Genomic DNA, 12683 nt, shown 5'->3' with positions numbered 1-12683 from the left:
GGAACGGTAAAAAAGAGTTAAAAGTAAAAAAGAGCATGATGTTGCCTTCGATACTTCATACATTGCCAATGCAGAGCGCCCATGACTTGGCCCAAATACTGCCTGCAGTTGTCCTATGGAGAGATCAAGTATAAGAGGAGGATTTCTCCTGGTACAGGTTAAGCTTATAATTGACCAACCTCACACGTTTGGAAAAGATACTTAACAAACGATTCAAGGTAGACAAGCAGAGAAGGAATATTTCCCCATTTACCTGGATTCATGAATCACACCAAGTTCAAATTATTTTCTCTTCTTTTAAATGTCCTCGGTGAACTCTTCTGAGTCTGTCACCCCAGCCAACTTAATGTGGGGTTAGGGTTTATCAGCCCCTCCACAAATACCAAGTTCTCTTTTTTCTAAACCCCCTCTATCTGCCTGACGCTTTCTCTGTTGCTCCCTTTCTCCTGAAGAGATGTACCAGACCCAAAACCGCTGAGAGGTTCTGGGCTGTTTAAATTCTCAGCATCAGCCTGGTCACTGTCACCTTAACAGATGGGCTCAGGGACTAACTTGGAGTTGCCCTTCTAAGTGTCACTGGGCATTCTTGCTCCAAGACAACAGGGATTCTTTAAGCAGACACCTGTCCTGTTATCGAATCATAACAGGCATATGACATCATCATACCCTCACCCCCAAAAACAGTACAGTAAGGACCACTTTCTTTTGCTGATCTTAGATTGGAAAACCTTGCAAAATTTTATTCTTCATTGAGAAATCCCATTGCATTAGTTGTATTTAATCAAAACTAAGACCCTCTTGCTTATCACAGTGACTACCCAGCTAGTTGGTGTGAATAAGGTGAACGAGCTTAATCTTCTGAGATTCATACTAAGGATCTTTTTTCATATTTGGATGCATGAATCATATGCCTACGATGCCTTGGTGTTTGTTATCAGTTATCATCCAGTTGCTTTTCTCTACAAGTGGAGTGAATAATTAAATTATACATGTTATTGGTCCTTTGTCATGAGTTTTACCCAATCCTTGGGTGGTTTTGTTTTCTTTTAAAGCCAAAGAAACTTACCTTCAGCAATTTCGGGAATCTGAGAAAGAAAAAACAGGAAGATGGGGAAGAATATGTTTGTCCAATGGAATTGGGGCAGGCATCAGGAGGTGCATCTAAGAAAGGATTTAAAACTGGTTTGGACATGCGTCTGTATGACGAAGATGATTTGGACCGGTTAGAGCAGGTAAATGCAACACTATATGCCTATGAAGTTCTTCCAGCGTTGAAACTAAAGGGAAACTTTGTGCACTCTGTCTGCTAATCAAAGAAGTTTTCTTCAAATACCTATAAATAAAGATAATGATAATATAGTGAACACTTACAGATTGCTTATGATGCTCCAGGCACTATCTTAGTTACTTAACAGGCGTTAACATTCATGGTAATCCTAAAGCACAGAGAGTGTTGTCCTCATTCTAGAGATAAGGAAACTGAGGCATAGAGAGGTGAAGTAACTTACCCAAGAAAGAAGAGCTGGTAGGAGAGTTGGAATTCCAACCTGCCAGGCTTGCTCCGAAGGCTGCCCCATTTACCAATATTATGCCCTTTCTGTATTAAGGAAATCCACATATTAAAACAAGTCAGGAATGGACAACTCATATGATCACCCTCTAATCCACGATCCTTTGGTGCCAATGTCAGAACATCAGTCTAGATGTGCCAGTAAAATGTTTCTTCTGAGTTTTAATTCCCAGTTGCAGTAGTGAGGGGAGGTTTCATCAAAAGTGTTCTTTTGCTCCAACCCATTCAATACCACTTGTATTGTTTCTTTATAGACTTCTGCTCATTTTATTGCACTTCCCTTGAAATTAGGCAGATGAGTGTGTCATGATGTGGTATATTCTTTGCAGATGGAAGATTCAGAAGGGACAGTGAGACAGATAGGTGCGTTCTCTGAAGGCATCAACAATCTGACAGTAAGTTTGTAAAATGAATTTAACATGTCAATCTAAAAGTGTATTTAAAAATAACCCTAAAAGACAGTAAAGGGAACGGAGAATGTGTTGTTCTGAGCTCTTGGCTTGCAGTGTGTGTAACTCCTGTATCCTTGTTTTGCAGCACATGTTAAAGGAAGATGATATGTTTAAAGATTTTGCTGCCCGTTCTCCCAGCACCAGCATTACCGATGAAGACTCAAATGTTTGACCCTAGCACCTGGATAAGCATTACGAGCCCTTCATCTTATTCCACTTTGTTCCTCAAACACTCACAGTATATCTATCAAGCCACAGATTGTATATTGCTTATCATTCCAGCTTCTCATTTAGAAGTGGAAATGTAAAGCGGGGGATATGTGCCTATTCTAAAGTTGCCATGAAAATCGAGACACTGGTGAATGAAAGTATAATTGTTTTTCCTTTATTTAATGTAAAAATCTGTGATATATTATATTTAAAGTGTTCCATTTAATATGAGTATTTTACCATAGTGTTCCCATTCACTTTCATAGTGCAGGGGGTTTGGGAAGCAGTAACTAGGATGTGAATGATTCTGTCACACCAGAGTGACAGCACTGCCAGCCATTAAAGCAGGACATTACATGCTTCCAAAATCAATGCGTGGAATTTCTTTAAAACGTTCAGTGTGCCCACTAAATGCCAGCCACACTTTCACTTGCCTTTTATTGTCCTATTTTTATATATTTTTTCTAAATATATGTATATACTTAGTACATAGAAAATGGAACTTTTATTTTGTAACATAAGGAAGATAGTAGAAAGATCCCATTAAAAAATGGTGATCAAAATGTTCACATGTCTGCTGGTCTCTGGAGAGGTCAGTAAGTTCTCCACAACAAAATTTTGATGTTGATCATTCAGATTAAATTAGTATATAGGAAATAGCCCTTCTTTGATGCCACATCAAAAAATTGTTGAATAGTTTTTTAAAAAATCTCGACCTTGATCTTGGGCCCTTTTATCTCAAAAAAGAACTCGAGGGACATTTAGATGCTATAAACTTGATGCATTCAGAAGCTGCCTCAAAATTTGTGGAAATAATTTCCAAAGAAACCAAACTGAAACAAAAATCTTTACAGTATTAAGCTTCTTATTTTCCCTCTTTGCTGAATACATCTTTCTATCAGAATACTAACAGGCTGCCTAATGTTGTTAATTATACATTTCTCAGACGATCAATGAGTGGGATTTTTTTTTCAAGCTGAATATTTGTCTGAACATTTTTTCTCAGAGTTCAACAACTCTGGGGCTGCAAAATTAGTTTTACAATAACTATATTGTGGTGATAAATTGTAGTTCACTTTTTCTCTATAGCACAGGGCCCAAATGTTCTTTATAAAGAAAATAGCTGCTGCAAAAACTGTTACTGTTCTTATCTTTTTTTTTTTTTTTTTTTTAGGGATATTAGAAAAAAATTCTATTTTTTATTTAGTACTACATCATTACTCATAGCCAACTGGATAAAGACAGGTTTTCACAAATTGGCATAGAGGTGGGCAGTTCAGTATATGCCAAGGGACTTGCTTATCAATGATATCTGAACATCAGAGGCTTGACCTTTCATGTTATCAGCAAGTTACCGAGCTTTTCTTCAAGGAACCTGTAATACTAAATTTATTCCTAACTAAAATGACTTTATGCTAAAAACAGTCTTTTGCTCCCTACCATTTCATTATTTGGTAACTGTATTAGACCCTTATGGTATCTGTGTTTTATTTTAATGTGAATATATGTTACCACTTGGAAAACAATTTGTTATTCAAACCTGGTTAAAAATACCAGGAGACTGTTATAGATGCCAAATATTCTTTATTCAGGACAGTGTAACGTTACTGATGAAACATGGTAAGGTCAAAATTTTTTGACGATATATATTTTATTTACAAAATGCTATATGCTGCTGGTAATACCATATGAAAAGAAATAAAGTCAACTGATAATTGCCTCATATTTTTATCATCTGTTATATTCCTTTTTTCAGAATTACTAGTAGGCTTTATTTCCAATATAGAAAACAATAACACAAACTCTTTACAATTCACAAAATTCCACAAATTGAGGCCTTTGTTTGAGAAACTTTTGTGTAAAAGGAAACACAGGCAGCTGAGCTGGGGCTGAGGAATCAGGGCAGAGGGGGTGTCAGAAAAGCAAAGGGCGACAACTCACCTGCAAATTTGCACAAGCTAGTTGTAGAAAGAGGTGAATGGTTCTTTAAAGAACTAAATACTATTTTTAACAACTCAAATTTGAAGAAAGGAAGCATATCTTGGAAGAAATTACCAAATACTGAATGTAACTGGAGAAGAACAATTCTTTTTGTGAAAGTTAGCATCTCCAATGTAATAAACCAGCAGGAATCCGTATGACTACAACCCACCCGACTGGCAAACAGGGAGACCTAACCTGTTTGTTTAGCTTTTTTATGTATATATGCTTAGCTACACCGAGTAAGCTATGGAGTTAGTGGGGGCCACGTTAAGAGATGTGACTTCACTACAAAACTTTTACTCTGAAAAAGAGGTCATTCCAAATGGGGTTCACATGTTTGCTCTTTGGAAGCAGTATTGATGAGGTGCAGAGAAAATGGGGCAAAAACCATCACAACAGTTGGCTCTGGAGGAGAGCGGAAAGGTTCTCAGTGTCTACAAGGTGGCCAGTAGAGCTATAGTCCATGCAGCTCAGAAACTGAAGGCGTATTTGGAATTTGAAGACCCTCTGAGCAATCTATGCCCAGCTCCAAACACTCTGAATGAGATCTTCTTAATCCGCTTCATTACTTTCTGCCAGGGAAAGAGAGCTGATGGGTGGCTCACCACTGCCTAAGTGACTAAGCGCCAAGCCTTACTGTTTGGGGAGACTGGACTCGGACCGCCTGGGGATCCGAAAGGAAATAAGGCTTCAGCTGGCAGTACAGACTCTGCAGATGTCTTTCTTCTCTGTCTCCTGGGAATCTAAGCCTTGTGACCTCTCCCATCCAGAATCCCGGGTGGAGGAGTCTTCCAGGAAGAGAAGTAGATGTGATACTTGTGGACGAGTTCTGCAACCTGATAGGAGAGGATTGTCTGAGCCTGTTTATCATCTTCGGTGTGCCAGGAAAACCCGAGGACATCAGAGGGGTTGTGCTGGACAGTGTCAAAAGTGAGCCAGTGAAGGACAGTCCGCCAGGAGGGAAAGCTGTGGCACGAGTTGTCCTGGAAACTGAAGATTGTGTCTCCATCAGAGAGCTGGTTGGAAACTGTATGAGTAAGAAAAGACGGGCTGAGAGAGGTGGGCAAGTTTTGTATTAGCTTCCTTTGAACTGGGTATGTGTGATGAGACTGGCCTGTAAGATGAAAAGAAAAAAACATTCCAATTAGCAACCTCACCTACATGTATCATCCCAGCGTGGGATCTTCCCATCCCCCACCCCTCACAGAAGGAAAATGATCACCTGGATCAAAACATAGCAGTGCCATGACCATGGGGAGAAAAAAACCCAGCCCATATTGTGGGGAACACACAATATAACTTAAATTCAATAACAAAAGGAGGAAAGGATAATAAAATCACTCTTAATGTTTCATGTACCAAAAAAAAGTGTCTTTGTTTGAAAGTCTAGCAAAGTGGAAAATGTCTTTTCACTGCTGCGGGTGGGAGGTGGGTGGGGAAGACTACACAAAAAGGTTTAATTACATTTACAAACCAGTTTGAATTCAGGTCTCCCAGGCAAAACCTCACCCCACTCTTCCGGCAGTCCCTGCCTTTACCCCCACTTCATCCCAAACTGCTTACTCTGTGTAGAGATGACTTGGTGGGATTCACCTTGTGACTCGCTGAGTGTCAGCTTTACCTGTGACTTAAACCCGTATGACAATCCCTTGTAATAATGATTAATATGTGGTTAGCATTTGCAGCATGGAAAGTGTAGTCACATATAAAAGCCACCTTTGCTTAAAAGCCTGGGTGGGATTATAACAGTACTGTAGGGGAGGAAAAATAATTTTCCTTATACCTTTGTAAAGGATAGAAGCAAAGACTGCTCAAAAGTGTAAATACAAGGTAGATTCATTCATTCAATTAACATGATTGCTCGATGCCTGTTACATGTTAGGCCCTGTTCTATGCTCCCTGCCAATCCAGCAGTAAAAAGAACCAAGTCCCTATTCTTGGGGAGTTTCCCTCTTAATGGTGGCAGAGAGACAATAAATGTACTACATACAAATATTTAAGATGCATATTGAAAATATACCAGGGGTGCTGTAAAGGAAAAAAAAATAAATGAGTAAGAGGATAAGAGAGTGAAGGAGGTGCCTTTTCATTTGGGTGGTTAAGGAACGCCCCAGTGACGGGGCAGGGGGCCAGAGATCTGAATGAAGGGGGAGTGCCTCATGCAGGTGGTGGGAGAGGGTTTCGTAGGCACAGGGAACTGGGATTGCAAAGGGCCTGAAATGGGATCTGAGTGGATGTGCTTGAGGCTAGCAAAGGGGGCTGGTGTGGATGGAGCGGGCGGAGTGACAGGACATGAGGTCACGGAAGGAGCCGCAAACAGGACAAGCAGATAACTTGTAAGCACTCTGGGTTTGATTCTGAGTGATGGGGAGAGAAATGCCTTGGTCTGGTTTGCACTTTACAAATCTCACTTGATAGCTTGGTGGAGGAGACCTGATTGCAGAGAGGAAAGAATGGAAGTGGAGCCCAAAGGGGCAGCTAAGAAGCTATTTATAATAACCCAGAAGAGAGGAAAGAATGGCCTGGACCAAGTGGTAGAGGAAGAGGGGTGAAGGGGTCAGAATTAGGAGGAGTAGAAGGTAAAGCGTGCAATGAAACAGATGACAATTAGAAAGTTGTTATTTCCAAACTTCTTATATGTTAAGAATATGCCCTTTGCAAGGGCAGAAATCAATCTGTCTTTGACATACGTCACTGCAGGAAACCAAGAGATCAAGGGAAGCATTTTAGCCCTCTGCCTCAGAGAGTGGGCATCACAGGAGACATACCGTGAGGTTGTTAAGCAGTAATTATTGCGACTTTGTGCTTGGAAGGTTGTAATCCCCGTTAATGTTCCCTTGGCACACAGTGACCCCTGTCTGTAGCAAGGCTGAGTAAGAGAGAGCTGTTGAGGTGGTGGTGCAGTGGAGTAAAAGGGACGTTCAACTCGGAATCAGGTGTGCACCGGCATCTCAGTTCTCTTAAGAGCAGGGTCTGGTGACGTAACCCTGTCTTTTCTCACCTATAAGATGGGAATGACTTCAACTAATTCAAAGGAGACAATGCTTGTGACAGCATTTTTTATACTGAAGTGTAAGCTTACCCAAATTTTGAATTCTGGTACAAATTCTAAGTATTCACACTATAAACAACTGGAATATATAAATCAGACTCACCATGGGTTTTTTTAAGGAAAATTAAAAGGTGAATTTTCTGCCGATTTCTTTTTAAAAGCTCAATTCTCATGTAAAAGTGCTGGTGCAGACGTGTAGAAAGTTAAGTGTTAGGGATCTCACCTCCACACCCATATCCACTCCCTCCAGTTTTCTGCTTATTCTTCCAGTTCCTGTATTGCATACTAAAAACATTTTATACCACCGGAATCATAGGATCCATATGTTTGACAAACATTTTTAAACGCACAGGACTCTTCAAAGTGCAGGTTGCTTGCCCATGAAACCAGAGTGGCTCATAGTTTGTTTGTTTCTAGTTGTTGTTACTATACTTTTGTACATTGGGCTATTTGGTCATGAAGGCTGAAGAAATTATTATCATGAATGAGTGATTGCCCTTTTAAGATCTTTTCTGACTGAAATATGTAATTCTCAGTAACTCCTGTGTACATAATACATGCTTTACTCTTTACACTGCATGAAACATATTGCCTGTGATAGCATTACTAATGAGTTTTTAAGTTTTCATGTACAGTGAACTTTATTGTACTTAATTCCCTGGAGAAAAAAATAAGTATTTCTCTGGCTCCTCTAACTCCAGTCGTATCTATCCATTTTAGTCTTAGGGAGAGAGTAAAACAAAAATACAAAAAACATGGAAGGCAGAGTGGGGACCTCTCTCAACATCTTGCTCAGAAATTGAGAATTCTCTGGATGAACTAATTCTATAAGGATTCATATTCCTTTTGCCCATGAATTTCCATGGTATAGGTCTTGCAGTTTATTGTTAATAAAATATACAAACCTGAAAAAGTGGCTGCTGTACTGACCCTGAACTTAATTCCAGTGGCCACCATTTATGTTACGCCTTCTGAAGCATAATTCACTTAAGCGCAGCAGTCCTCAGGAACATAACATTGTTTCAGTTTTCCTGGAAACTGAAGCTCAGAGATGTTAAGTGGACTTGCCCAAGATCACCAAGCAGCACAGCTTGGCATCGAATCACACATCCATCTAAAAGGCCATCCTTTTAACATTAGAATCAGAGGAGGGGGAAGAACACCATGTGAAGATGGAGGCAGAGACGTGTTTACAAACCAAGGAGTGACAAGGATTGCCAGCACCATCGTCAGAAGCTAGGAGACAGGTGTAAACAGATTCCCCCTTGGAACGTTCAGAAGGAACCAACCTTGCCAACATCTGGATTTGGGATTTATAGGTTCTGGAACTTTGAGAGAATGAATTTCTGTTGTTTGAAGTCATTCAGTTTGTGCTATTTTGTTAGAGTAGCCCTAGGGAACTAATACACCATTCTTGGAATAATCATGGAATGCTGAGAGGCCAGGAAAGATGAGGATGGTGTACTTTTACCAATACTTGTCCCTATCATGTCAGTTATTCCCCCCACATACTGAACGATGCCCACGGCACAGTGAACGCTCACAGGTGGAATACTCTGGGCTGCCTGCACACCTCTGGCTCAACCTCTGCCCTACTTGGTATGTTTACCATGAATCAGTCACGTTTGTTTCTACTTTTTGTTACTATACTTTTGTACTTTGGTTAAATATTATTCCTATTGATTGAAAAAAAACAGGATAATTTTATAAAGGATTGTATGTTAATCTGTCCTAGGCTAAAAAATAACATGCTCGTTAACGAATGACCATTATTTTCTAGATCTCCATGAGTTCCGACTTGTGATTCTAACCTGATGTACAAACCAGCTAACCACATCACTGACAGTTACAGCCCACGCACACAGGGCCCTTCACTGTATTCCAAAATTGCACCCAGACGTTTGTCTATATTAACTTGATTAGAATCACCCAGCCTAGAAATTGTACAGTCAAGTTTTTTAAAAAGTCTGTTTCAAGAGGCCATCTTTTTAACCAATATTGGATACCGCCTTTCCCCTTAGAATATATCACTCGCACCGGCTCAACACTTCCCTTCCCTGCTACGATTTAAAAAAAAATGTCTTTTGGTTTTCATTACTTTTTTTGTTTTGGGGGGGGGTGCCTTGCGTATTTGACCGGCCCTGACTGCGCAGGCGCACGCGTTTCCGGTTTCCCCTGGGGGGCGGGGCAAGAGGGGCGGGCCTGCGCGGTGGCTGCCTCCGAGCCGCCCGCTCGCGCGCGGTCGCACCTGGTCCCTCCGGCTCGCCGTCCTCGCCGCCATGGCGGCCGCCGTGCACCCAGCCCGGCGGGCGCTGCAGCCGGGGGCTGGGACCCTGCGCGCTCTCTCCACCGCGGTGCCCGCGGCCGCCTGCGCTCCGAGCCGGAGCCCGAGTGAGTGTCTGCCGCGCCGCACCCGGGCGTTGGGGGGACGTGGGAGGGCGGAACACCAGGCCCGGGGTGGCCGCCGCGGTGGCGGAGTCGACACCGCACGGGGGTGGCCAGTGCGTCCTGGCAGCTCGTCGCCGGCCCGGCAGGGGGAGAGCCGCGGCTGCGGGCGCGCTCGCGGCGTGCGCGTCGCTCCCTTGCCTGCCGGGCGCGCGAGGTAGCTGCCCCGCCCCCCGAGGCAGCTGCGCCGCCCCCCGAGGCCCGCGCGCCCCGGCGCCCGCGCCCGAGGCCTCGGCACGGGGTCTCTCTAGTCCTCGGTGCTTGGATCATGATTGTTGAGCAGCGCTGAACCAGAGGCGTTCCCGAACCTTACGGGAAGCCCGCAGCTATCGTAGAACAAACTGCGTCTCTGAATCCCAGGCAGAGCTGTGCCACCAAACAGGGTGACCTTCACTCGAGAGGGATCATAGGGATGCGCAGGACCGTTCTTGCCCTGGAGGAGTCTAATGGAAACAGGTTTTTTTTTTAACGGCGCCGTACTGTGAAGGGTGAGATGCTGAAATAGAAGCTTGAATAGAGTCACGTGAGCATTGCGGAGCCCACGCGAGTCAGGAAGAGCTCTGTGAAGGAGGGGCAAGGCCTGTCATTCACCAGGTGCCCTGTACTGACCCATAAAAGATCACTAGTGTTCGCAGTACTGACAGCTCAGTCTAGGCCACCTCCCACTTAGGCAGGTTTCTTTACTGGTCCCTGTTTCTGCTCCTGCTCTCCTACATGGAATTCCCACAACAGAGTGAAGTGTTCAAAAGGCAAATCTAATCTTGCCTCTCCCTTGTTCAAAGTCTACACGTGGTTTCTCATGGTTTTACTATAAATTATAAATTCCGTAATGTATCATGGTGACTCTTTATAGTCTTAACATGTCCCTTTGAAATTTTCCGTTCATTCATTCATTCTACAAATACATAACTCCTGCTGGTGCTAGGTGGTGTTCTAGAAACTGGAATACATAAAGTTCCCTCACCTTGTGAAGTTTACATTCTTTGGGGCAAGTCAGACTATAAACAAGTAAACAGTGTCAGTACCCTGTCCGGTAATGACTAGTGCTATGAAGAACAATAAAGGAGGGTATTGAGAATGATGGGTTGGGGGAGTAGTGGCTGTAGGGTAGGATAAGAGGGTAGTCAGGTCAGACCTCCCTGGGGAAGTGACATTTGAGCAGATCCCAGAGCCACGTGGAGATGTATGTGGTGGAAGAGCATGGTTGGTACAGGGAACTGCAGGGGCATTGTTAGCCCACAAGTGAGAACAAGCTTCGGGGTGTGATTAAGGAAAGAAGGCTGATGGGGCTGGCGCTTTGTGAGCATAGAGAAGTATGGTAGTATAAAGTGTCAGAAAGATAAGCAATGGCCTGATCGTGTAAAGGCTTACAGGCATTTAGCTTGGATTTTACAGTTTAGATCATACTGGAAAGTTTTGAACAGGGAGGCGATATAATGTGATTTGTACTTTTAAAAGATCTCTGGCTGCCTTGTGGAGAACTAACTTTAGGTGGGAAAGAGTGAAGACAAGAGATGAGTTTGGAAATTGTTGGAGTAGTCCAAATGAGATGGTGGTGACTTGGAGTGACCCAGTGGAGAAGGTACTGTGGTTGGATTTAGGATATATTTTGAAGGTAAAGCTAACAGGACTTACTAATGGATTTGATAGGATGCTTGAGGAAGTCTCAAAGAAGCATGTTAGATTATGTTAATCTTGAGCAATTGGATGAATGGTGTTACCATTTATAGGGATTGGGAAAACTGGGAGGAGATCAAGAGCTCTGCCAGTGATGTGTTATCGTTGAGATGCCTGTTAGGTATCTCAAACCTCTTCTCCATGCGTTCTCTGCTCTACTCCTAAATTTCAGCCATACGGAATTCTTTACTGTGATTTTCCATCTCCTCTTTTCTAGAACATTTTTCTCAGTCCACTTCAGGGAGCTTTTCCCTATGTAATTGACTGAGTTTGGCACCCTGCTGTATGTTTCCATTAATATTTATCACTGTTTATTCAGATTGTTAAATAGTTCTTATTTGACAGGCTCTGCTGTTCTGTGAGAGGAAGGACTGTGTGCTGCCTACCTAGTTTCTGATACACAGTATCACTCAAATAATTTTTGAGTGAATAAGTGAACTATATGGAAGGGTGAATAAATGAAGTGGGAAGGGGATAGAAGCCAGACATATGGAAAGGAGGCACATTCCAGGCAGGGAGAACAGAAGGTTCAGAAGAAGACTAAAGGGTCTGGAAGCTCAGTGTAGTTGTGGGAGCTCATGAAGGGAGATGAAGCTAGAGATTGTAGTTCAGAGCATCAAGTGCCTTTTATACTAATGCTGTTGCCGCCCTAACTCCTTCATCCCTTGTTTTCTTGGCTACAAATGACCTCTTAAAAAGAATAATAATAGTACTTCTAGTTATTGTGAAGAATAAGATTAAGTGAGATCATGAAAAGCATTTACCATGGTGTCTGTCATGTGAAATTGCTAATAAATATAGCAAAACATTTATTTAGAGAGGCATAAGTTAATATTTTGTAACTGTTCTACAGTTATGTGATTTATTAGGAATGACCGTGATCATTGTCATTACTGGTACCATTTTAGCATTGACAGCTGTAATATACAACAGAGAAGGAAAACTGAAAAACTGAAGGGTTTTTTTGGTAGAAGAAAACAGATTACAAGTATGAGCAGTATATTTATAATTTATCTTTAAAGGAGGCAAAATACTTCTAACTAGATATTTTAACTTGGGAAAGTGAGTTTATTTGACTATGAACCTCAAAGTATACTGAAAATAATACTTTAGATGATGAGTTAACTGTATCATCAGTCACAATACAGTTTGTATTTAAATAAGTGGAATTTTCTTAACTATTTCTGACTCTTCATTTTCAGTAAGATAACTTAGTACATAAGCTTACAAAAAAATGGATTGCTGTTTCTTTTTTGTACTACTTAATACTTTGAGTTATGTGAGAATTATGGCA

At 42.0% G+C, this 12683-nt stretch overlaps 3 protein-coding genes across 20 annotated transcripts in view; all 3 read left to right on the top strand.

Moving 5' to 3' along the window:
• Window positions 1-3957, top strand: part of PPFIBP1 (PPFIA binding protein 1) — a 147747-nt gene extending 143790 nt beyond the window's left edge. For all 15 annotated transcript variants that reach the window (XM_073223212.1, XM_073223213.1, XM_073223214.1 and 12 more), the window contains 3 exons: window positions 1053-1232; window positions 1900-1965; window positions 2108-3957. In XM_073223212.1, the coding sequence (XP_073079313.1) occupies window positions 1053-1232; window positions 1900-1965; window positions 2108-2194 (333 nt within the window). In that variant the 3' untranslated portion in view covers window positions 2195-3957. The remainder of the gene's footprint in view (window positions 1-1052; window positions 1233-1899; window positions 1966-2107) is intronic.
• A 141-nt stretch (window positions 3958-4098) lies between these two features.
• On the top strand, window positions 4099-5583 carry REP15 (RAB15 effector protein). The gene is given in 5 exon segments (XM_017672166.3): window positions 4099-4858; window positions 4861-4887; window positions 4890-5032; window positions 5034-5255; window positions 5257-5583. Coding segments are annotated over 5 exon segments (708 nt in total). The 5' UTR covers window positions 4099-4590; the 3' UTR covers window positions 5305-5583.
• A 3916-nt stretch (window positions 5584-9499) lies between these two features.
• MRPS35 (mitochondrial ribosomal protein S35) overlaps window positions 9500-12683 on the top strand; it is a 38013-nt gene continuing 34829 nt past the window's right edge. The window contains exon 1 of one of the 4 annotated variants that reach the window (XM_073223545.1): window positions 9500-9658. In XM_073223545.1, coding sequence (XP_073079646.1) covers window positions 9547-9658 — 112 coding nt within the window. In that variant the 5' untranslated portion in view covers window positions 9500-9546. Of the gene's footprint in view, window positions 9659-9900; window positions 10201-12683 lie in introns of those variants that run through there. The other 3 variants (XM_037020391.2, XM_017672167.3, XM_017672168.3) reach the window with 3 other exon arrangements.

The sequence above is a fragment of the Manis javanica genome, chromosome 15, assembly GCF_040802235.1.
Source record: "Manis javanica isolate MJ-LG chromosome 15, MJ_LKY, whole genome shotgun sequence".
Lineage (NCBI taxonomy): Eukaryota > Metazoa > Chordata > Mammalia > Pholidota > Manidae > Manis > Manis javanica.
Note: the sequence above shows the minus strand (reverse complement) of the source record. Positions and strands in the feature narration are given on the sequence as shown.